The 22249-nt window shown below is 34.6% G+C and overlaps 3 protein-coding genes across 4 annotated transcripts; all 3 read right to left on the bottom strand.

Moving 5' to 3' along the window:
* Positions 1–631: 631 nt before the first annotated feature.
* On the bottom strand, positions 632–3676 carry LOC100241562 (protein MET1, chloroplastic). Its single transcript, XM_002285708.5, has 7 exons — positions 3097–3676; positions 2311–2417; positions 2031–2125; positions 1823–1899; positions 1355–1475; positions 1125–1184; positions 632–1039 (listed from the first exon to the last, which is right to left on the bottom strand). Exons 1-7 carry the CDS (start codon positions 3480–3482, stop codon positions 896–898), a joined length of 990 nt encoding a protein of 329 aa, XP_002285744.1. The 5' UTR covers positions 3483–3676; the 3' UTR covers positions 632–895.
* Positions 3677–4904: 1228 nt separating this feature from the next.
* LOC100248421 (pumilio homolog 12) lies at positions 4905–13401 on the bottom strand. Its single transcript, XM_010653092.3, has 7 exons — positions 12958–13401; positions 10665–12335; positions 10387–10549; positions 9040–9203; positions 6181–6433; positions 5467–5581; positions 4905–5360 (listed from the first exon to the last, which is right to left on the bottom strand). The coding sequence occupies exons 2-6, from the start codon at positions 12233–12235 to the stop codon at positions 5474–5476; spliced, it is 2259 nt and encodes a 752-aa protein (XP_010651394.1). The 5' UTR covers positions 12236–12335; positions 12958–13401; the 3' UTR covers positions 4905–5360; positions 5467–5473.
* Positions 13402–16205: 2804 nt separating this feature from the next.
* On the bottom strand, positions 16206–21929 carry LOC100263832 (ruBisCO large subunit-binding protein subunit beta, chloroplastic). 2 transcript variants are annotated; one of them, XM_002285710.3, is made up of 15 exons: positions 21774–21929; positions 20349–20602; positions 20103–20228; positions 19482–19619; positions 19280–19375; positions 18893–19135; positions 18564–18798; positions 18146–18315; positions 17974–18051; positions 17811–17882; positions 17597–17701; positions 17347–17439; positions 17174–17266; positions 16513–16636; positions 16206–16404 (listed from the first exon to the last, which is right to left on the bottom strand). In XM_002285710.3, exons 2-15 carry the CDS (start codon positions 20586–20588, stop codon positions 16391–16393), a joined length of 1827 nt encoding a protein of 608 aa, XP_002285746.1. In that variant the 5' UTR covers positions 20589–20602; positions 21774–21929; the 3' UTR covers positions 16206–16390. The 2 variants fall into 2 exon arrangements, with proteins under 2 accessions (XP_002285746.1, XP_010651396.1); XM_010653094.3 differs by having other exon boundaries at positions 20349–20594; positions 21774–21918.
* Positions 21930–22249: the final 320 nt, after the last annotated feature.

Raw genomic sequence — 22249 nt, 5'->3', positions numbered from 1 at the left:
TTGTAATTTGGTACCACTTCCACAAGTTTATTAAATCAGTATGCCTCAAATTGGTTAGTAGCATTGTAGCCCTTTACATATTCAGAATCGGCATTTTTAGAGTAATGGATCATTCAATCTGCAGATGACACTGTAAAAACTAATAAAAATTGTTCACGAGTTATATAATATGATGCCATTATCTTAATAATGATTCTGTTGGTAAAAGTTTTTCTTATATCCCAGGCAACTATGGTTTCCTCTTCTATATATGTACAGGACATGCCACATATCACTAGTGGCAGTGACTAGGGATGTAAAGCAGGTCAAGGACAGGCAGGCACGAGCCAGACCAAGGTTGGGTCCTAGCGCACATAGGGTGTAAAGTTTCCACTCTAATTCATGCCAGTTACCCTTGTTCCCTCTCTGGTATCCAGTACAATGAAACATGTATAAAGACAAGTGCGTATAGTAGGATCTATGAGCCATGTGTATAGTAGTATTTTGCCCTGTCAGAATGCATACTCATATCCAAAGGTATCTGTCCTACAATAAATGAAACATGGATGGTAGGATCAAACCAACCGTTGTAAGTTTGTGAACGAGTGAGTATGTGTGTGCTTGCTTGTATGTGAATTCGAAGCATTGGATCTTGATGATCAAAAAATTTTGTTTATAAATTCCTTTAACCTTTCCATGAAGAAAATTACAGATAATAGGCTAATGAGAAACAATTGAAATAAGCAAATTCTTCTTTCAAAAATCATCCTGATCTAAAGCTATAGACAGAATTGAACAGAAGAAACCACCAATTTTAAGTACCAGATGGTTGGTTCCTTCTCTGTGTCAGCATTGTTGTGCACTCCAATGCAAGCATCAAAGCAGCCCTTTAAATCGGTGAAGCTCATTCATGTCTTTATTCCTTCTTGAGCAAGCCGAACAGGGATTTAATGGCATTGATGGCATTCTCGTTGATAAATGATTCATCAAACCTTTTGAGCAAAGGCTCAAACTCCTCAGATTTTCTTATGTTGGCAAGGTCAGGATCTGTCCGGATTGTCTGTAATGGCAGCAGCAGTTGAGATAGTTTTATAAGCATTACGGTGTAAACAAATCACAATACTTTTTATTATTCTTTTAATTACCTTGAAATCTTCGTATCCTGCTTCCAGGGCATCTTCAAGAGCAGAGAGCCCAGCTTGTATCTGTCGAAAAAAAGCAAGGAAAATGAATGGATTCTGACTGAATAATATCTAAGAAACAGCATGGACTTGCATGAATAATAGGAAAACAACATATGAACTGTCCCAAATTTTTCCTGCTCCGTGATACTGGCATGACAAAATAAAAATTAGAACAAGAAAATGAATTGTACCTGATTAAGCTTAGAGTAACAACAGGCGACATTATAACTTGCTGCAGAAGCTTCATTTGGGTCCGGTTTTGATCCCAATACTGACTCAAATTTATCAAGTGCTTCTTCATATTTGGCACTCCTTTTATTGTAATCAAAGAAAAAACAGTACTGTTAGAATGCATGAAACTTCAACCACCTATAATCCTGAAAACTACCATACATCAAGAGCCCCTTGAAAGAGGAAGGATAAGCCCAAAAATGCTTCCTGGGTCACCAAAAATGAAATCTTGTTGTCACGGAAAGTTTCAGACACTTAGAATGACTAACAGTTTCAGATTGAAATTTGTGACAAAAGCTGCGGTCTGCCCTCCTAGTTATATGCATAATTATAGAGCAGAACAAAAAGAAAAGGAAAATGAAGGGAAGAAATCCAAACACAACAAAACAAGACTAGAAAAGAGTCGATTTAAATTTCCAGAGTCTCACCTGTAGAGCTGAAGACCTTCACGTAGATCCTTTGCTCTGCGTTCCTTCTGTTCCATTTTCTTTTGGTAATTTTGCATCTGCCATTATTCCAAGTTTCAAGTGCCATATTGGCATATTACTTTCACCCAAAGAAGAAGAAGCAAAGGACAGAAATTGTATCATCTTCAATAGGATTTTACATTGCTGAATTGAAAAGGCCAACACTCACTTGGATTTCCCTCACTCTATTGCTTATTACACCAGAGTTCCTCTCAGCTCTGATAATCTCCTTTTCTGTCAACTCACCTGTATTATCCACCTTCCCTGGAAACAATATGACATGATCAATAAGCTATAAGTTTCAGACAAAAATTTTCTTCAAATTTAATACAGTTCAAACTCTAAATGATCTTGTTCTTATGCTTCTGCTTGTGCATATGCGTGTTCTCCTGAATGAGTCTTGAATTGAAGATTATTGTACAGAAAATCAGGAATTATCATGGGCTCACCATATCTCTTCTGCATTTTCATGAGTAATGGGCCAATTCTCTGGCGGATGGTGTACATCGTCCTCCCATATTCAGCAGCAGGCCAAATTTCCGTCCCAAATACTGCACTGCATGCATTCTACAACTTCTTAATCACAGTCTCAACCATGGATCCATGACAAACAAGCATAAATAGAAAAAGGAAGATAATTATAAGAAAACACAGAGAAAAAAAAAACCATCAAGAAAATGAAACGTAAATGAAAGCCTATGTATCCATAATTTTGAGCTTTTAGAAATTTCTGACAAGACGAAATATCTAGAGAACTAGCTACAAGACCTAAATTTTGCACCCCTAAGCCATTCTCAGCTCACACAACAAATCCTTAATCCCAAATTCCTATGGTCTCAATTCAGCTCCCTTCTTGCTTCTTAAAAGAAACAAGTTCCATCTTATTAAATGGTATGCCCCTGCTCATTTCTTCCCTAATGCCAATTATCATCCTGAACACTGAAAACCCAGAAATTCTCTAAGGACAGACCAAATTTGTGACCAACACACCACACCCTTGATTTTCTTTACTTAGTCCAGCAACTTCACCCCTATATAAGTCCATAATTCTCGTACAGAATTCATAGAATACTGATAAGTAATTGAACCCAGACAACTTTTCTGCTTTTCATTCCTCTCCATTGTCTAAAGGATCCCTTTTTATGCTCATTTTGAAGCCAATTTTAGACAATTTTTGAACCATTTTATAGCTTTTGAAAGAATGAATTGAAATGGCAAGAGAGGAAAAACAAAACCTGGTGGCAAGTACTTTATCTCCAACAGTGAACATCTCAGTCTTGTCAGCAGATCCCCCAGGAGCAATGGCATCAATATAAGTCCCACCATCTCTGCCCTTTGCAAACTTCAACCCATAAGGCTGCACCAATTCCACCTCATACTCTTCATACTTCTCTTCCTCACTCTCAGATTTGGAGGTCTGTGAAGGCTCAGTCTCTGATGCTCTAACCACCAAAATGGAGGGTTTCACCAAGTGGGTATTGCAAAAACTGATCAAACCAGTGGGGATTGAAGAATGGTTGGAACAAGGAAGCTTACAAAATGAGCTCTGCCTCATGGGTACTGTTCTAGGCAATGGTGGCGAAGAATAGAGAGATGCATAACTACTAGGAGCTAAAGACATGGTGTATGTGATCAAAATTGAGTTGCTGAAAGTGGGGTTTTCGTGTAGCGTTCAGAGGTGAGAGATGATGAAGAATATGTAGATGAGTGAGTGGTGAGTGGTGAGTGGTGAGGGAGTTGGGCAGTTGGGGGGAGACTTTTTGGAAGAGAGAGAAGGAGGGAGAGAAGAGGCATGAGCCATAGGCTTAGATTACAGGTAAATCACTAGTGGCTCTGGGGGAGTCTTGTGTTGTGTTGCCACGTTTCATTGTATGAGTGACTGGAAACTTCAAACTGTTTGGAGCATCCCTATGAAATTCTTCTATTCTATTTTTTTGGAATACTTAGATTCTCCTCAATCATTAAAATTTAAATTAAAAAAAGAAAAAATTCTTGCAAAATATCGACCATTGTTAGGCTTGCCAAAAACATTATTGAAGAATGAGGTAAGCAAAAAATGAAAGCAACTACCTTGAGCATATCAATCCTCATTGTTAAAACACAATTTAATAAATTTTAGGATTATTCTATGGCATCAAAACACCATTTTTTGGTACCATACAAAATAGTGATGACTAATCAAAATAAGCCTCATTTACTTGTCCCTTCACCTAGGTGAAGGCTTCATTTGTTTGGACCTTGTGCTCAAATCACATTTCTTTGTAATTTTACCCCACTTCAACTAAACTACTGAGTGGCATTTTCCTGTGACTCTGTTTTGATCTGGAATATACTAAAAACAGAGAAAAAAAAATATGTATTAAAAAAATTATTTCTCATATTTGATTTATCAGGAAAAATGTAAAAAAAAAATATGTATATATTAATTAATTAATTAAATATAACATTCAAACATATTTTATTAATTTAAATCTTCTTTTTATTTCCTTTCTGTGACCTTTCCTTCATGTTTTCCCTCCAAACATAGGCTAAATGTTCAAAAAAGATGCTTTCTCTACTTTCTCTCTAAATGCTTAGCCATATCAGCAGACTAACACATCACTGATATGTAATTTTTATAAGTTGTGCTAGCATTATTATTACTCAACCAAACCTGCACTCAATTCATGAGTTGCCTTCTTATGACAATGTTGTAGATCAGAGTGATTGGCCCCAAAATTACCTGCATTATGCTCATTTTAAACTACCCAAAAATTATGCCTACTCAAAGAGCTCGATCCACTCATCATTTCAATATAAACCTTCAAACAAAAACCATAATCCACATTCGTTAGACCACCACCCAAAACCCCATCAGAGCAAGCCCCCACAAAGAGGACCAAACACCCCATAGTGCAACTCACAAGTTCACAACCACCCATTGCTTCTGCATCACCAGTTGCGTACAGACTTCCAAAGTCTCTTCAAGTAAAAGAACAAATGAATCACCTCATTTGTTGAGGAATGACCATCCAAAGAACCAAATGGAGGGTACAAGCTTAAATAATAGAAGCGTATTTAGGAGAACTTAAACAAAGCAACCTATAAACATGGGATGTACATATCAATAGAATGTCTGGCATGAAGGCCAGACTAGCCTGCAACCATCTGCCAAAAGCCAAGAGCTTCATTTGAAAAGCCCCCCAGCATGATACAAACAGTTTCCTCATAAGTTAGAACTCTACATTTCCTCGCATCTCACTTATTTCTATGGCAAAAGAGAAAAAGAAAAAAAAATGCTGGTCTATGCAACAGAAAAATTGCTCTGAAATAGTTCCAAGGGAATCTGAATTCCAAAGGGGACAAACAAATAAAATGGCACCTTCTGTCCATTCAGATGAATCTATTGAGGCATCTTCGAACTTCTTTCTTTTCAAGTTCAATCTTCAAAACCTTGGAATCTCGAAGGAGAAGAGTTCAATGCAATCCTTTACCTGTTTATTACAAAATTTACAGGAACCTATGGAACAAAAGAAACTAGAGTTAAAAGAAAGATTTGGCTGCAGTGACCCCATAAATATGACAAAGCTTGAAAACTATGTTAGGAAGGATGGTTAGGATCATACAAATAAATTATTTCTTCAGACTAGTGCATGAGAGGACTTTCTTCCCATATGGACTGGTGCGAAGAACATGAACATGAGACCTTATGACCTCGATAAGTGCAGCATGAATGGCTCCCTGCTCAACAAGAGAACATACCATCAAGGCAAATTCAGAACTGGTAAGATTCAATTTTTCCCAACATCAGCTGGTTGTTTAATTTTTATGGTAAGCATCTACATTTAAAGAACTTCCTGGGTTTCCTACATTTGGAAATTAAAAACAAATCTGACATTTAAGGAAACCTGTTTCTCAGACTGATGTAACCATCAATGAAAACGGATTTTTTTTTTTTCATATAACACAACATATTTTCTTCCTGTTTCCATCTCCTGCAATGACTCTCCAGACTGCAAACTGTAACTGTCTTAAATCTTGCTTCCATCTAAGCCTCGAAACCGGAACAGGGTTCCATCAGGAACTATAAAACAACAAAAATGAAACATACCACAACTTCCACTGGGATTTTTAGAACAAATGGGATATCATTATTATGAAAAAAAAAAAGGATTATAGAGATAATTTTTTGACTCATATGACACATGTGAAAAAAAGATATAAATACACATCCACATAAAATAAAATGAAAAAAAAAAAAAAAAAAAAAGAAGAAACAATTAACTGATCTGAAATTATATGATGCAATCCTAATTTTCTACTTGCAAAGGGATACTGACCTTTGAATTATTCAATGCTGCTTGGATAACATAATTGCCATATGGATCTTGCATTATTTGATCTATTCGAGGGTTATTTATTAGCTCCTGGATAATACAATGGCGATGTTCATCTCCCGCATGTTGCAGGCATTTCTCAACCACATTACTGCTATATTTCTGTAAGGACAGGTCCCCGTAGTTACCCTCCAATTGATCAAGAATATCCACTATCGCCCATGGAAACTCAAAAACATATTGCACAACATAGTTCCTGCACAAAAGAATTCAATATTTCTAAGCCCAAGAGATCCAATCATGCTTATGGAATTTGGTATTTGGATGCCTCATTAAGATGCATTATAAATCAAATTCAAAATGATATATGGTCTGTATTTCTTATTACACGATCTTTGCCAAAATATCAAAGACATCCCTGAAAGGAGAGCGATATACACTTCATCCCTCATACCCAAAGCAGAGGTTCTTAAGCTCGCTCACCATAGAATTAGCTTAGAGCTGTAAACAGTTAGATTGGTTGCTATCCTTGCAAGGTCTGAGTTTGAATCCAATTATATATGTCAGGATCAAAACTTGATCCCAATCAGAAGAATCCTGAATAAGTTTATCTAAGTTCAATTTCAATTATCAATTTCAAAATGGATATTTCATTTTATATAATCCTTGGTTCAGATTATCAAGAGAATCTCTTCAAGAAGTGAAGGATATGGATAGAAACCTATTATACACAATAGGCGAAAAAGGACTTGATCCCAACTAGATGAAGTCTACCTAAATCTGGACATATTCTAAATCAAATATCACAAATTGGATTGAATAAGCTAAACAAGGCTTCAGTTTTTTCACTATAACCACCTTCATTAATGTATCTGCAGGGTTTTGACTTGTATGAATCTTTTCCACCCTCCAAATGATCATAAAAGTGTACATGATGTCTATATATTTCATATTCTGAAGAAAAACTGAGTCCTCACCACATGAATTGCATCCAAATCTCACTGAATAGTTTGCAATTTTCTTGTTGCTCACCTAACTCTATCATGAGAGCTGTAACCCATACCATTGCCTAGCATGCTTCTCTTGCAGCAACACACTCACTTCTGTCAGGATTTTCTGCCATGGTCCTTGATTAAGTTACATCATATTTTTAATACTAGAAGTCTCTTTTAGGCAGTCCTGTGAAACAAGTTTTCCCCCAATGGGAATTATTGTTCTTTCATAAGAAAAGCACCTTTATTAGTAAGAGTATCTAGTGACCCATGACACCCTTCACCCCCATTGTCACTTAAAATGTAAGAATGGGCATACTCCACTATGGGTATAAAAGAGGGAGATTTTCATTCCAGAAGAGGGATTAGTAATCTAAGTTTTCCAAAAAAATAAGGAAAACTAAACCACTTCTTTTTGACATCTTATGTCTGGCACATTGCAACCTTGAGCCCTCTATTTGGTCAATACTACAATGCCCAGAAGAAATAGATACCTTCTAATGCTTTTTGTGCACTAACATCCCCTACCATGTTTAAATCAACGTATTAATGTATTCTAATTCTGTTTATCCACAAAAACACAGCACCAAAACTGCAGTATCACTAAGCTATCTGAAAATCCACTTAACCACTTTCTAAAGCTCTTTGCCATAATTGTTCACAGATCTGCAAACAAACCCCACTGCTTGTAATATTCAATCTGGTATAGATGAAGGTGAATGGATTCTAGAGAAATCTGCTAACAACCCTTTTGCTTGAGCAATATCTAAATTCCCCCTTCCACCACAGCCCAACCCCTGCCCCATACATTAACTACGTGCACCTGAGGCACATGGTACACTATTCATGTATCCCAATCCACCAACATGACTGTGCACTGTTCCTTCAGAAGTTTGAAGTGGCTTGCTATGAAGTGTTAATCAGCCCAGCACCTTTCATGTTGATCTTTAAGTATCTCAGCAACATACTTCCAATGACAATTTTAACTTTTGGTTTACCTTGTCTTTGCTGATTATTATACTTGGAATTTACATTGAAACATCCAAATCCTTCATTATATATTACTTAGACCACTATTGTATGAGATTCAAAAAATGAGGCATGCTCAAACCTGCAACAAGCATATGATTTACATACAAGAGAATTATGAGACAAGCATCTGGAAACAACAGTAATCAACATGCCATCCACTGAAACCATCACAGGAGATAACACTAGCAACTTCATGTACTACTGTTGAAGAGTTAAAAGCTTCAATTGAGTCTAAAACCAGATTTTCCTTCCATATCATCATTCACCACCCATCCTTTTGGTTGATGAATGTGGATATCCTATAGTAACACAGAACCCAGAATGTAATCCTAGATATTGCCACAAAAATGTACCCTTGTAACCAGAACAAGTTGTAAGAATGAATTGAAAAGCTTTATCAATTAAGTGTAAAGACTTATGGACAATCGACAACATGAACTTGTTCCCAACTTGTGTCTTGAAACAGAAGACTTCTTATTCTCAGGTAGGAACATTTTGGACAAATGTCAAAAAACACAATTAAATTTAAATGCTATAAAAGAATAAATGGTCTGACTGTGCTCAAGTAACTCAAATCAACTCAACTCAACTGAAAAATGCTTTACACCATCTGTCTGGGGAAAGGAATACCTTTTCAGCCAATTTACCCTATACATGGCCATATCTGCCCTTCATCATGGACAGTCACATTAATCCATGTCTTAGAGTGATGGATGTGTAGACCGTGCATCCAAACACCCAGACAAGGAGTGATATGGAAACAATCACACAGCTCCGTAAACACATGAGCAATCTCTCTATGAGATAGCATAGGAGAATTTTGAAAGAAAATAAGTACCCGAATGGATCCTGGGAAAGAATCAGAGCATTTGAAGTAATCTCATAGATTATACGATCTCTTTGTTCAACAGCAGAATGGCCAAGGCATTTCTGAAGCACACAACAGCCATGACGGTCTGTCGCAAGCTCAACACAATTGGTAATTGCAGCTTCAAAAAGGAACTGCAGAAGAAACCATCACGAGCGTCAAATTTCAATCATCACTGAAGAAAATATTGAGAGTGTGAAATTCAATGTTACAACTTGGTTTAGTTTATAATTTTAATACACTGTAAAATTCAACATGTAGGTAAGAAAATGGTGAAAATATAATTTCTTCAGTTAAAAGCTATCTGGAAATCACAAGCAATGATATGGTTCCATTTTGCTCTCCATAGCAATTGAAAGCACAAACAGATAATTAGAGAGGAATTGCTACATATATATATATATATATAAGAAATTGATCTATTATCACACTAGAAATGATCTATCCCTGTATGGGTGTTTTGATATTTCAGGGATGTTTTATTCAATGCAACAGAATTATTCCAATGCTATTCACTCAAAACCTCTTTCTTTTTTCTTTTTTTTTAAAGAAATGACAAGTCGGAATGATTTAAACTCCTCATATGTCCAACCACAAAATTAGAATGGGAAGATAGTTTTGCTCGAAAACAGCAAAGATAAGACAGATAACAAACATAATAAACAAGATTAGGTTTCTTAAAATGAAAAAAATTGTTGATCAATAGTGAGGAGTTTATATTATAAGAATGCTGCACAGAAAAACAAAATATAAGGTAGTAACATATGGTCAAGTTTCCAGCACTTGGCATATAAAGGGTAATATCATGGTTGTCCACCTTATAATTTGACAATTTGATATTTGAACATTACCCTTTCACACAAATAAGATTGTGGATACATGCAAATATAGTACTCCAAACTCAAGTATATCCACCACAACTGCAGCATTCCTCCTATATGGGTTTTAGGCTCGGGAACTCAGCCCAAGCCCTATTGGAGGCTCTGTTACATTCATGAGCTTGATCCATACTAAAATGGTTTCAATTTTGGCTACATGGATATGAATTTATATATTATGTTTTATTAGGATTTGATTTTTATACAATGTTCAATCGCACATCAAGGATCTTATTCCAAGATACCCTTCTCAAATACACAAAAGAGAGTTAAATCCAAACACTCCTCAAATGCAACAAACCTGAGACAAGCTGCATGAAGCTCTATCACTGTTCAACCTACTAATTTATGGAACTAAAATCCCTCTTTGACCTTTTCAATATTTTATCATGTTTAAACTTCCAAGAAACATGCATAAAGCGACATGATCATTCCTTACCTCCCTATATTCAGGCATTAAGTTCTGCAAGCAGCATTGGGCAACATGGTTACCATTCATGTCTTTTATCAAAGTCACTATACCAGGCTTGAGGGAGGAAACAATCATGGAAAACTGCTCTGAAGTCCTAAGGGTTTCAATAACCTTCTGAACAGCCCGTGTCCTGCATTTGGGAATAAAAGTTCACAAGATAACTAAACATATTACAAGAATAAAGTGACCAAAAATGTCTCAACGTGTTTATGCAAAGAGACTGCATGTGAAGATAGAGACCAAACCCGTGCATGTTGCATGAAATCCTAACCAAGTCTCCAGCTCTTCTAGTGATTGCATGAAGTATCTGCATCTGCTGATCTTCAGTACACACTTCAAGCAGCTTCTGAACAAGATAATTTCCAAAAGGATCTGTCATGAGTTCAACAATGTGATCAATAATCTCCAGAAAAATCTTTTGCACATCCTCAGGAGAACCATCTGTGAATTTTCTTTGTAGAAAGCGGCATCCATTTTGATCCTTTGACATGTGATATATCCTACCAACAACTTCATCCACAGAATTATATTTTTGAGGCTGTGGCCTCAAAATATTAGTCTTCAGGTGTGCAGTATCAGTTGACAAACTCCAAGTGCACAAGCTATCTAACTGTAAGTGCCCTGCAGTTGGAGAGGATAACCTCTGGCGGAAATGGCCATTTGGTATAACTCTTCCATTTTGATTGACATGGGTACCAGCTTCATTTTCTCTGATGGACCCAAATTTTATGGTTCTAAGAGAGTTCAATCCATTTGATCTTGTTAGAATCTTTTCAGGAATAGTCATTTTCCCAACTTTGTCCAAAACATGGATTGCATTAAAATCTGTGGAGGAAAGACCAGGATTGGATTCATTTAAACCTTTCACTATTCTATATTTGTTCCAAAATGACTCTTGATGAGATTTTTCAAATTGGTGGGGGGTTTCAAAATATGGTTGCCTCATCTCCTGACTCACTAGCCTAGTTGCGACATTCCCATTTGCTTGAATAGGATGCTGTGCTCCCCGCCCCATATTCTGAACCTGGTAACGGTACTGCTGATGCAACTTATGGTAATGTTCCTTTTCTACATGCATCCAATCAAATTTATGCTGGCCTAACTGTTGTGGATGTAAATAAGCAGGAAACCCAGCACCAGGAACGGGCACATTTGGAAAGAACGGAAAACCTCGCACTCCATGAGGTAATGGCTCTGTATTGGAAAAATTTTCAATTGGTGGGTAATTACCAAATTGCTGCTTCTTGAGTTCAGGTACATTGAGTTTTAGCAAATTTGAACTTTCTTGGCTATTATTTTTCACATCAAAATTATTGAAAGCACTAGATGGAGGATTTGGTGATTGGGAAGAGGGAACAACCATCACCTGAGGATCCAAATTGGAAGAGGTTCTCTTTAAACTATTAGGGCATTGCCCTTGAAATAAAATAGTTTGATTTGGTAAGGCTTTATAATTAACCAAAGGAGAACACACAGCTTCCATTCTCACCCCATCCTTAAAGCTTAATTCTGCAAATGCAGATATCCAGAGATGGTCATCAGGTAGACTCGGTTCCTCTGATTCAATGCTTTTATTCACTGATAATTTCCCCTCATCCAAACTCCCATAATTTTGGAATTTCTCATTGAGAGACCTTTTAGGGAAATTCACACATACGGGTATGGATGGCTCAATGGGAAAGCTACCACCCAAAGACTGTCTTTTTAAATCAGAATTGCATTGTCCAAATTCCTCGAAATGTTGATGCCCCGAAGTAGCATTAGGTATTTCACCAAGAAGCTTCTCAATTTCATCAAGTTCAGTTCTTCCTTCCATTTTGTAATTGCAAACCGAGCAAAAAGCAAAATCTAGCAGGCAATGCAGATCAACAGAAATACACTTCAATGCAACACAGTTCCATATCCCGAAACCTCACCTACAATCCAAAAACTCAATAAATATTAAACTAATTTTTATCAAATCTATTAACCATGGTTACAAACTTGACAAGTTCTATCAAAATTAATTCTCGACTAGCAAAACTTCGCAAAATCATTAATTTCTAGGCAAAATCAATTCTCAAAGAGAAAAACACCATTGATACCAAATCTCACAATATCAATTGCTCCAAACACATTATCAATGCAGCCAAACTCTAAAATCAATTGATCAATTAATCATACCAGAATTCTTAGAAAAGAAGATTGAAGAAACAAAATATCATTTTCATAATGAAAACCCATTTGTCCAACTTGATCAAACACCATCAAGAAATCACACATTGCTAAAACCCCAATGTCAAAAAAACCCCAAAAGAAGACTCGACGCCATTTTCATCATCATCAGACTCTTCTAAGGCTATGACACTGTAGTTCCTCGAATTCCACGTCCAACACAGAAAACAAACCAAATCGGGTACAATCAGGTGATCGGATGAGCACTGATCATCAAAAGAGCCATACCCCAGATTCCCAACAACAAAAAGGGCAAAACGGGAAACAGCACACAAGAAATCCAAAGAGCAGTGACAGAGAAAGCAATGGCAAATGAAGACATACCCAGTGATGAAATCAGAAAACCAAAGAGTAATGGGCAGGGGAACATGGAAAAGGGAGGATTTAGGAGGTGGGGTTTTGGTGAAAATCAAGAGAAATGCAAAGGGAGTGGGAGTGTAGGTGTTGTTGTTGGTGAGGTCATGAGTTGAGGAGGCGTGAAGAAGAAGGAGAGGTTTTCAAAGGAGAGAAAGAAAGAAGGAAAGCAAGGAGTGGATGAATGGGATGAATGAAATGAATCAATGTGTCAAAGGGGATTTGCATTGGGCATTGGCATTTTCCACATTCACATAAACTCCAAACACCAAACCAAACCAACTCCACAATACCCAAATCCACCATATCATCATCATATAACCCCCCATGCATGAAATGCTCTATGCATTTTTTTTCCTTTTCCTTTTTCTCTCTCCTCTCTTTCCTTTTTGTTTCTTTCCTCCTTTCATTCCTTATAAAAACTTTATTCTAATTCCCCTTTTCCCTTAATTAATCCACTATTAAAATAGTAAGTATACTTCCCTTTAATTTTATTATATTTTTATCTCCTTTTTCTATTCCTTGTAAAAAGGTCTGTTCTACTTTTTATTCTTTTATTTATTATTCTAGTGCAATCTTGGGAGTAATTTTAAGAGAAACTAATTTTTTTTTTTTATTGTTATATTACATATCAAAAACATTATCAAATTTTTAATTTATATTCAAATATTTTAGAATGCACTTAGCGGTGTTTTCCATTTGAAATGCTTTTAGTAAAAATGTTTTTTTTTTAAAATATTTTTAAAAGATTCATCAAAACTTTTTTTGAAAACATTGTAAGTGATTTTTTAATTTTTTTCTTAAATTTTTTAAATGGCTTATTTTTATTCAAAAATATTTTTTGTATTAAAAATATTTATAAAAGCATTTCAAACACACTCATAGTCTTATTTAGGATCTATTTGATAACATTTTTTTAAATTAATTTTATGTTATTTAAAATTAAAAAAAAACAATAAAACATGTTTGGCAAAATTGTTTTTTGTTTTTCAAAAATGAAAAATATTATATTTTCAAATAACATATTTTAGTTGTTTTTTAATAATGTTGTTTTAAAAAAATAATTATATAAATATGAAAAATGATTAAAAATAAAGTATTATATATAAAAGTTATTTTTAAAATATAGAAAACGAATTAAAAATATTTTAGATACCAAAACAGTCATTTGTTCTACAAAATATAAGAGAACTGTTTTCGAAAACAGTTATCAAATAAAACTTTACATACAATTTTTTTTTTTTATCAAAATTTTAAAACACAACATAGGAAGAAATCCTATTATAAAATATAAGTTTTAGAAAGATAATAATTTTAAAAATAAAATATGTTTTACAAGTAATTGTTAAGTATGAAGGTAAGTTGATTTTTATTTTTTATTTTTTTGAAATGTGAGATTTGATTCACTAATATGAAAACATTTAGAAAAAAAATAACCTTAAATATTTTAAATTAGTATTATCTTCATCTATTTAAAAATAATTTGAAATACATGCACTTTTTAATGATTATTATTCTAAAAAATGTTTATTTACTCACCATGTCATCTAAATCAATTGATAATTAGACTCCTCCATGTATATGTTTCATTTCTTTCAGATATTTTTTTCTTTAGGAAATTTTTTTTCTCTAGAAACATTATAAAGTAAGAATTTGGGAAAAAAAAAAAGAAGAGTTTATTCTAACATTAATAAGTTAAAAATAAATCCATATTCCCAATAATAAATAAACCAATAACAAATTTATATTTATTATTTAATATTAATAATTGTTTAATATAATAGCGAATAAAATTTGTTGTAAGAGTTTTTCGAATATAAAATGATTTACAATATGGTTGTACTTTGATATATAAGTATAAAAATAAATAAATAATTATTTTATATTAAATAAATTAATCACAATTAAAATAATTACATATTACTAAATTTATTATTTAATAAACAACCTTATTACTTTTTGAATTAGGAATTATGATTAAATAGGATTTGTTTGACAATATTTCCTCTTAAAATTTTAGGAAATAAAAAAAATATTAATCTTATTTAAATAGAATTTTTTTTCATAATATTTCCTAAACTTTTAAGAAACTAAAATAAGAATCCTATGATATATTCGTTTCTAGAAAGAAAAAAAAAACTCAAATAATAAAATAATAAAATATCTAAAATGAAGGAAAACATCTAAGGAATCTAATTGTCAATTGATTTGAATGACATGACAAGTAAAATAACATTTTTTAGAATAATTAGATGAATCATTAAAAAGTACATATCTTTCAAATTATATTTAAATAGATGAATATAATAATGATTTAAAATTTTTGAGATTCTTTTTTTCATATATTTTCATATTAGTGAATCAAATCCCACTTTTTATTTATTTATTTTTATATTAGACTTCCTAAATGTTATATAAATTTTTAAAAGTAAAAAATAATAAATATATGCAACCGTCACCTAAAGATTAAGAAAAAACTAAAGATTAAAAGTGTGTCTTAGACTCTTAGTACACCATTGCAAGCTATTTTAGCATTATTTCCTATAATGAATGATTCCAAATAACTTGTTAACAATTTAGTTAGTACAAGAATGTCACAAACGTAGTGCAGTATGACTTAAAATTCTCAAAATGAATCTATTTCATAATTAACAAATTTTAATACTTTTTCACATGTTAGAATCTTAATCTTATATGGCAGGCATTGAGCAATTTTGAATGTGGATTATATTTGGAATATGCAATTTATAAATTTACAATTTTCCTATGCTTAAGTAGAAATTCTTATATAAATAAAATATATGAAAAAGTTTTTTTTAAAATTTATTTAAATTATTATTATTATTAAAAACACTCTTTTAAGTAAAGTTTATTTTATTGGAATTTTATGAATATTGTATAAAGAAATATTCAACCCTCAGGCTCAGACCGATTATGTCGGAAATCTGAGCTAAACAAACGGAAAGAAACACCGACTCTTTATCGTTTGTCGTTTTTTCAGGAGAGACCACAGTATTAAATATTTGACGCTAAACCTCACTATAATGTTAATATTTTTATAGGAGTAAAAACATTTGTAAAATTAATATATAGTCAAATTCTGTGAATTATCATTTCTTCAGGTTTAATTTCGCCTGAATTTAATTTATTTCACAAGTCCTGGTTCTCAGTATAAATCTTATATTTTCCATTTCTAAAAATACTTGACAAAAAGCATATGCAAAAATGGTTTTTATAACCTTATACACTGAATTGCAAGTCGATACAAGCCGAACTCCGGCGACCCAATCTCACCTGGAGTTATATTTTCTACCACCATAAAACCATTCAATTCTACCCCAAAAATAAAGAGGTGAAAAATTAAAACCAAGTGCCTATCATCATTCTGCTGGGTTGTCACAACCTAGTATCCATAACCTGTCACAAATGAAGACAAATGAGTTCCAAGTGTTTGATAATTATTGAATTTGTCTCCAGCTCCTAACCCCCTGTACAGGAATAAAACATTGTTTTCCAGCTACAAACCTGAATTGTCCATGGGATTTCCTGCAACCACTGGTTCAGGCTCTTTGATTTCCACCACTACACAATCTGACATCAAGAAAGTTTTGGCCACTGATGATGCATGCTCCAGGCAACACCTCACCACCTGCAACGGGAAAACGTAAAAAGAAACATGTTTTTCAGATTCACCTAATGAGTAGGAATTGGAACCCCGAAAAAATGGTGGATGGTTCAACAAATATGTACCCGAAGTGGTTAACCAACAAACAGACATTTGAATGAACATATCCAAACACACGTTTGTCTGGATCTATTTAGTGTCTCAACTTTAACAAACAATGAAATCTGTAGATACCAACTTCTATCTCGTTTTTTGTTTTATGGGAGAAACATTTTGCTTAAGTCATCATCCATGGTCCTCCAGGGTGAGACAAGGCATGAAAAAGAGCTGGTGTGCATCATCATACAATCAAGGTTGTTTCTTGAGGTTTTCCCCTAGCTTGTTCTAATGATTTGTGATTGCCAAAGGACAAAGGTGCGTTTATATTTTCAATAGATTTGGGGTACGGTTTTAATTTCCAAACTGCATAGCTCTTAAAGCAGGAAAAAGCATCAGCATTAAAATTCAATAACTAGAGGTCAACCACATGTCATGTACCACCAAATAAGAGCAACTACTCACCTTAGTAGGGTCAATTATTCCAGCAGCCATTAGATCTTCATATTTTCCTGTTGCAGCATTGAACCCATATTTTGGATTGTCACTGGAGAGCACCTGAAAAAGCTCCCATTTGGTCAACACATATACATCATGAAACAGAGATCATGGACCTCCTGGAAACTCATTGATTATACCTTCTCACTGACCACACTTCCATTAACACCAGCATTTTTGGCAATTAACTTCAGAGGGTAACTCAAAGCTCTCTTGACAATATCAGCTCCAACCTGCAATCAATTCAAGTCCACTTTAAGAGGATAAACACTATATCCTGGCCAATATATTGACACATTTTGAACACATTCAGCATGATTCAAACTATTGGGAAAACCAAAACTCAAGGTATTGGACAAATCCCATATTGAACACAGCCACAAGTATCACCTTTTCCTCATCATTATCAAGCGTGTCCTTGATGGCATCCACCTTTGAGGCAAGTCTCAGGAGAGTGCACCCACCACCTACAACAATCCCTTCCTCAACAGCTGCCTGAAAATCATTGAAAATGCCATACTACTTAATACTGTTCTGGCTGTGCCATCACTCTTGAATATTAGCAACTAGCAATTCAGTGCCATAATTTCATGAAAGAAATTACCTTCGTTGCATTGAGAGCGTCTTCTACTCTCAGTTTCTTTTCTTTAAGCTCTGTCTCAGTTTGTGCTCCAACCTTCAAAAGTTCAATGAATAATTAATAGATACTAAGCACCTGCAATGATGAAATCATTTATAAATTTTAACTGGACTAACTAAGAATTTACCTGAATCACAGCAACACCACCTGACAATTTTGCAATTCTTTCATTAAGTTTTTCCTTCTCATATTCTTGCTCTGCTGCCTGAATCAACACATATGTAAGAAAGATCAACAAAGTTCAGCAAACACATATTTACTCTCTGTGTGTGTGAGTGAGTGAGAGGACAGATAGATACCTCAATGAGGTTTCTAATTTGTGCAACTCGCTTATTTACTGCTTCCTGGGTGCTCCCATCTCCAACAATGGTGGTTGTATCCTTGGTAAGCACCACCTTTGCAGCATGGCCTAAAACCTCCTTCTCAGCTTTGTCTAGGGTGAGCCCCACCTCATCTCTAATTACAGTTCCTACAAGCTCATTAGAGTAAAATGTCAGCATTGTGAATACATATGAAGCCGAAAACAACCAAATAAATAAGACCACTAATCCACTATTAAAAGGGCAATAAATTTTAACAATAGTATAATAACAGACAAATGTAAATAAAAGAAAAAATGTGCAAATATAATAATGACAGAATATTAGAATAAAACTCTCAAGTAAAATAAAATTTAGAAGAAGAAAAAAAAATAGTGAAAATGTTATCTATGCTAACCTCCAGTCAGAATTGCAATGTCATCCAGGTACTGGCTCTTGCGCTCTCCAAATCCAGGGGCTTTAAGTGCAGCAATCTTTAATGACCCTCTAAGCTTATTCACAACCAGTGTTGCCAAAGCTTCCTGCTCAATATCTTCTGCAATTATCAAGATTGGGTATCCACCCCTAATAGCGTCTTCCAGAACATTAATGAGATCTCTTGCATTTGTTATCTTCTTGTCTACAAGAAGCAACTACATGAACAAAATTTGTCAGTTAGAAAGCCAGAAAGAACCAACTTGCAGAAGTACCATATTAGCTCTCCTAAATTATAAGAGAAATGCAAACCTTGCAGTTCTCGAATTCAACTGCCATTTTCTCACTATCGGTGACAAAGTAAGGTGAGATATAACCACGGTCAAATTGCATTCCTTCAACAACATACAGGTGGTTCTCTGCACTTTTTCCCTCTTCAAGGGTCACCACACCCTTTCGACCCACTTTACTCATTGCTTCGGCAATCATATTTCCCACTTCATGGTTGTTTCCTGCACTAACAGCTGCAACATCTGCTAGCTCACTGTCTTCAACCTGTGATACCATATTACTGTTTAGATCCTAGACATTCTAGATAAAAGTAAAAATGAACTTTTAAAATTTCAAATGAACTTAAGACTAGACTAGAGACATAATTCTCAATCAACGCAAGACCTTGAAATAGTATTTCTCAATTACCTCTTTTGATATCAGCTTAAGCTCAGCCACTAGAGATTTTGTGGTCTTCTCAATGCCTCGAGTGATTAGAACAGGGTTTGCACCAGCTGCTACCACCTGAATGAATGAATGATCTTAGTTAGCAACAAACACAGTGTTATCATTTCCTTAGATTACTATGTTCTTCATGTTTACCAAACAAAAGAGTTAAGCAAAAACAGACCTTGACACCTTCAGCAATAAGCCCTTGTGCAAGAACAACAGATGTTGTTGTCCCATCCCCAGCCAAGTCGTTGGTCTTGGCAGCTGCTTGTCTCACTAATTTAGCACCAATATTCTCAACAGGATCCTCCAACTCAACCTATAGGTGATAACAAAACATCAATAAGTGCCTCACGGACAAATTTGTGTTGAGATATTTACTGGAGACAATCTCAACGTCAAGGACAGATGGTAGGCATATATATATATATATATATATATATATAGATTGAACTAATGGAATGCTATTGAGATTGAACAATTGGAATCATGGAAGAATATGTGAAAACTTACATTTGAGCTGCAGCTCTTTAAGCGAACAAGCAGAAAAATATTTTATGCCATACAATTTTGTAATACATATTACACATATAAGTTAAAAATCATTGCTAGGATCCTCCATATTATAAAGCCCATTGCCTAATTATTTTCATTCACATTTTGAGAGACTAAGAAATCAAACCATTCACTAAAGGGTAAATAAAGAGAAATTGACAAAACTTATAGCCTGCTGGCTTTGTTCCATATTCAACTTAAAAAAGCAAAACTAGAACTTAAAAAAAATTAATAGAACTTAACATACCTCTTTGGCCACAGTTACACCATCATTAACAATTTTTGGGGAGCCATACTTGCTCTCTAGGACAACATTCCTGCCTTTTGGACCAAGAGTAACTCCCACTAGATCAGCAAGTTTATTTACTCCAGTCTGAAAAAGGAAATTGAAAGATGTTAGGACTTAAGAGATAATGATCAGAAAGTCTAATACATAGGAATCAACAAAATGTTCAGAACATATTGATCAAAAGTGTTTTACACACAAACTCACCTGCAGCTTCTTGATAGCAGAGCCATCTTTGTTGAAATACAAATCCTTTGCCATAGCATTGATCCTGGGAGATCGTGTCCTTCGTAGAACAACATTTTGTCTCCTACCAAATGAGCTTGAAGATATGGAAGCAAAAGATGATAATCTGTCTGATGAAGTTGCAAGTTTCTTATCCATCCCACGACCACCAGGAGCAGCCAAGGAGCCAACAGAAGACATGGTAGTGAAAGCCGATGCCATTTACTCCTTAAAAACTGACAACAAATTCAATATATTTTCCCTTTAATAATCTCAACATCAGAAAGGGAAGAAATGAAAGAGAAGACAGAGAAGAAAATCAACTACTGAGAAACGATTCTAATTTTTTTTTTTTATTAAAAACATTAATAACCCCTTATTTATTATAATAAACTTGTCTTCTGCACCCTATCAGTAACAGCTACTTTGATTGTTCTATCCCAAAAAAAATTCCCATGTTCTTTGCTTATTTTATCAAAAACCCAAATCTTGATAAGCTGCTTAGTGATGTTGGTATGCCTAGTCATTGAAGTACTTATCTAATATTAGATGAATGAGGAGACAGACATGCATATTTCAACCAAAACTTCCTCCCAAATTAAAGGGGGAGGGGTTCAATTAAACCAACTCTGCAAAAGCTCCACTAATAGCTGTAGGAACCTTGCAACCTGTAATTCAGTCCTGAGTTCAACAGCTGCTAGCTCAAACTTACAAAAGTCAAGCTTCTGAATTAAAACCCAAAATGAAATAGAATAGAGCCTTTGTCTCTTACAACAGGACATAAAAAATTCATCCTCAATTATTTCACAACCAAACCACAAAAAACCAGCAAAAAAAAAATCTCACTCGAAAACAAGAAAACTAAGTTAGAAAATTGCAACTAAATGATGCCTTCTCGTCAGCATCATGAAGATATTACATTTTTAAACGCTTAAACTTAGCCAAACCCACTTCACCATAATGTTCTATAGTAACATGATTCAACATGATCAATGAACTCACTTCACAAAAAAAAAACTAAAAAACACAGTGAAAATCCACAAATCTAGTCATCTAACTATTACATATTAAAACCCGATAAATTTGCTAAAATCACCATTAGAATCCACAAGAATAACTACCCCAAACCAAATATTTCTAGGACCTAGACAACAAATGACACAAAATCAGAAATTCCACTTTTTCCTCTTTAAATTCACTTCCGCTTAGGTCCTTTACAACTGCAAGACTAGAAAGCACCACTTTCCCGATGAAATGCACGAAAATGAACAAGCATACACGAAGATTTTCCGTGAAAATGATTTTCGTACAAAACAAACAGTGCCTTAACATACAAAAGAGAAAATAAAGATTGAAAAGCAGAAAAAGAGGAACGAGTGATGGAATTAGGGTTTAAGAGAGCGTTACCGGAAGAGAAGCTAGGGTTTAAGAGGGGTATGGATAAGGGGCGCCGGGGGTGCGCAGGTATATCTGAAGCGACTACTATGAAGTTAGCGACCTAGCGTTAGGTTTACCCTTTTGATATAAGGAAACGGCCCTTTTTGCTCTTGAAGCTTCTGATTAATCTCAGCCGTTGGATTCAAATAATAGAACACTCTAGAACATTGGCACAATGGAAGAATGTGGTTGTTTGGTTACAACTGTAACTGTAATCCTGATGCCCGATTGGGTTACAGGCCCATTCACATTAGGAGGTTTATGGGCCTGACCAGCATGGGCCTTCACTTCTAGGGTAGGCCCACTCAAATTGATTGTATATATATCCCAATGGTATATTTTTTATATCCTAATGTTTTTCTTTTTTCTTTTACCATGTTCAACCAATATCTCATAAATTTCCTTAGAAAAGTTACCTAAAATGACATATTTCTTCACACTTATTT

This window comes from Vitis vinifera, chromosome 6, assembly GCF_030704535.1.
Source record: "Vitis vinifera cultivar Pinot Noir 40024 chromosome 6, ASM3070453v1".
NCBI classification, from domain to species: domain Eukaryota; kingdom Viridiplantae; phylum Streptophyta; class Magnoliopsida; order Vitales; family Vitaceae; genus Vitis; species Vitis vinifera.
The sequence above is the reverse complement of the archived record's forward strand: the minus strand, read 5'-3'. Positions and strand labels throughout refer to the sequence as shown.

Coding starts and splice junctions, on each gene's coding strand:
- LOC100263832 (XM_002285710.3), bottom strand. CDS start 20,588: ATGGCATCGGCTTTCACTACCATGTCTTCTGTTGGCTCCTTGGCTGCT. Junction 17,440..17,596: donor TTGATAATGATGAGGAAAAG/GTGATACTTGTG, acceptor AATTGATTGCAG/GTTGGAGCTGATATTGTCAA. Junction 17,267..17,346: donor GAAGTGTGGTCAGTGAGAAG/GTATAATCAATG, acceptor GAGCTTTTTCAG/GTGCTCTCCAGTGACAATCC.
- LOC100248421 (XM_010653092.3), bottom strand. CDS start 12,235: ATGGAAGGAAGAACTGAACTTGATGAAATTGAGAAGCTTCTTGGTGAA. Junction 9,204..10,386: donor TAATGCCTGAATATAGGGAG/GTAAGGAATGAT, acceptor TTTCTTCTGCAG/TTCCTTTTTGAAGCTGCAAT. Junction 6,434..9,039: donor CTTTCCCAGGATCCATTCGG/GTACTTATTTTC, acceptor TCTTTTGTGCAG/GAACTATGTTGTGCAATATG.
- LOC100241562 (XM_002285708.5), bottom strand. CDS start 3,482: ATGTCTTTAGCTCCTAGTAGTTATGCATCTCTCTATTCTTCGCCACCA. Junction 2,126..2,310: donor GAAAATGCAGAAGAGATATG/GTGAGCCCATGA, acceptor TATTGTTTCCAG/GGAAGGTGGATAATACAGGT. Junction 1,185..1,354: donor GTTACTCTAAGCTTAATCAG/GTACAATTCATT, acceptor TTTTTTCGACAG/ATACAAGCTGGGCTCTCTGC.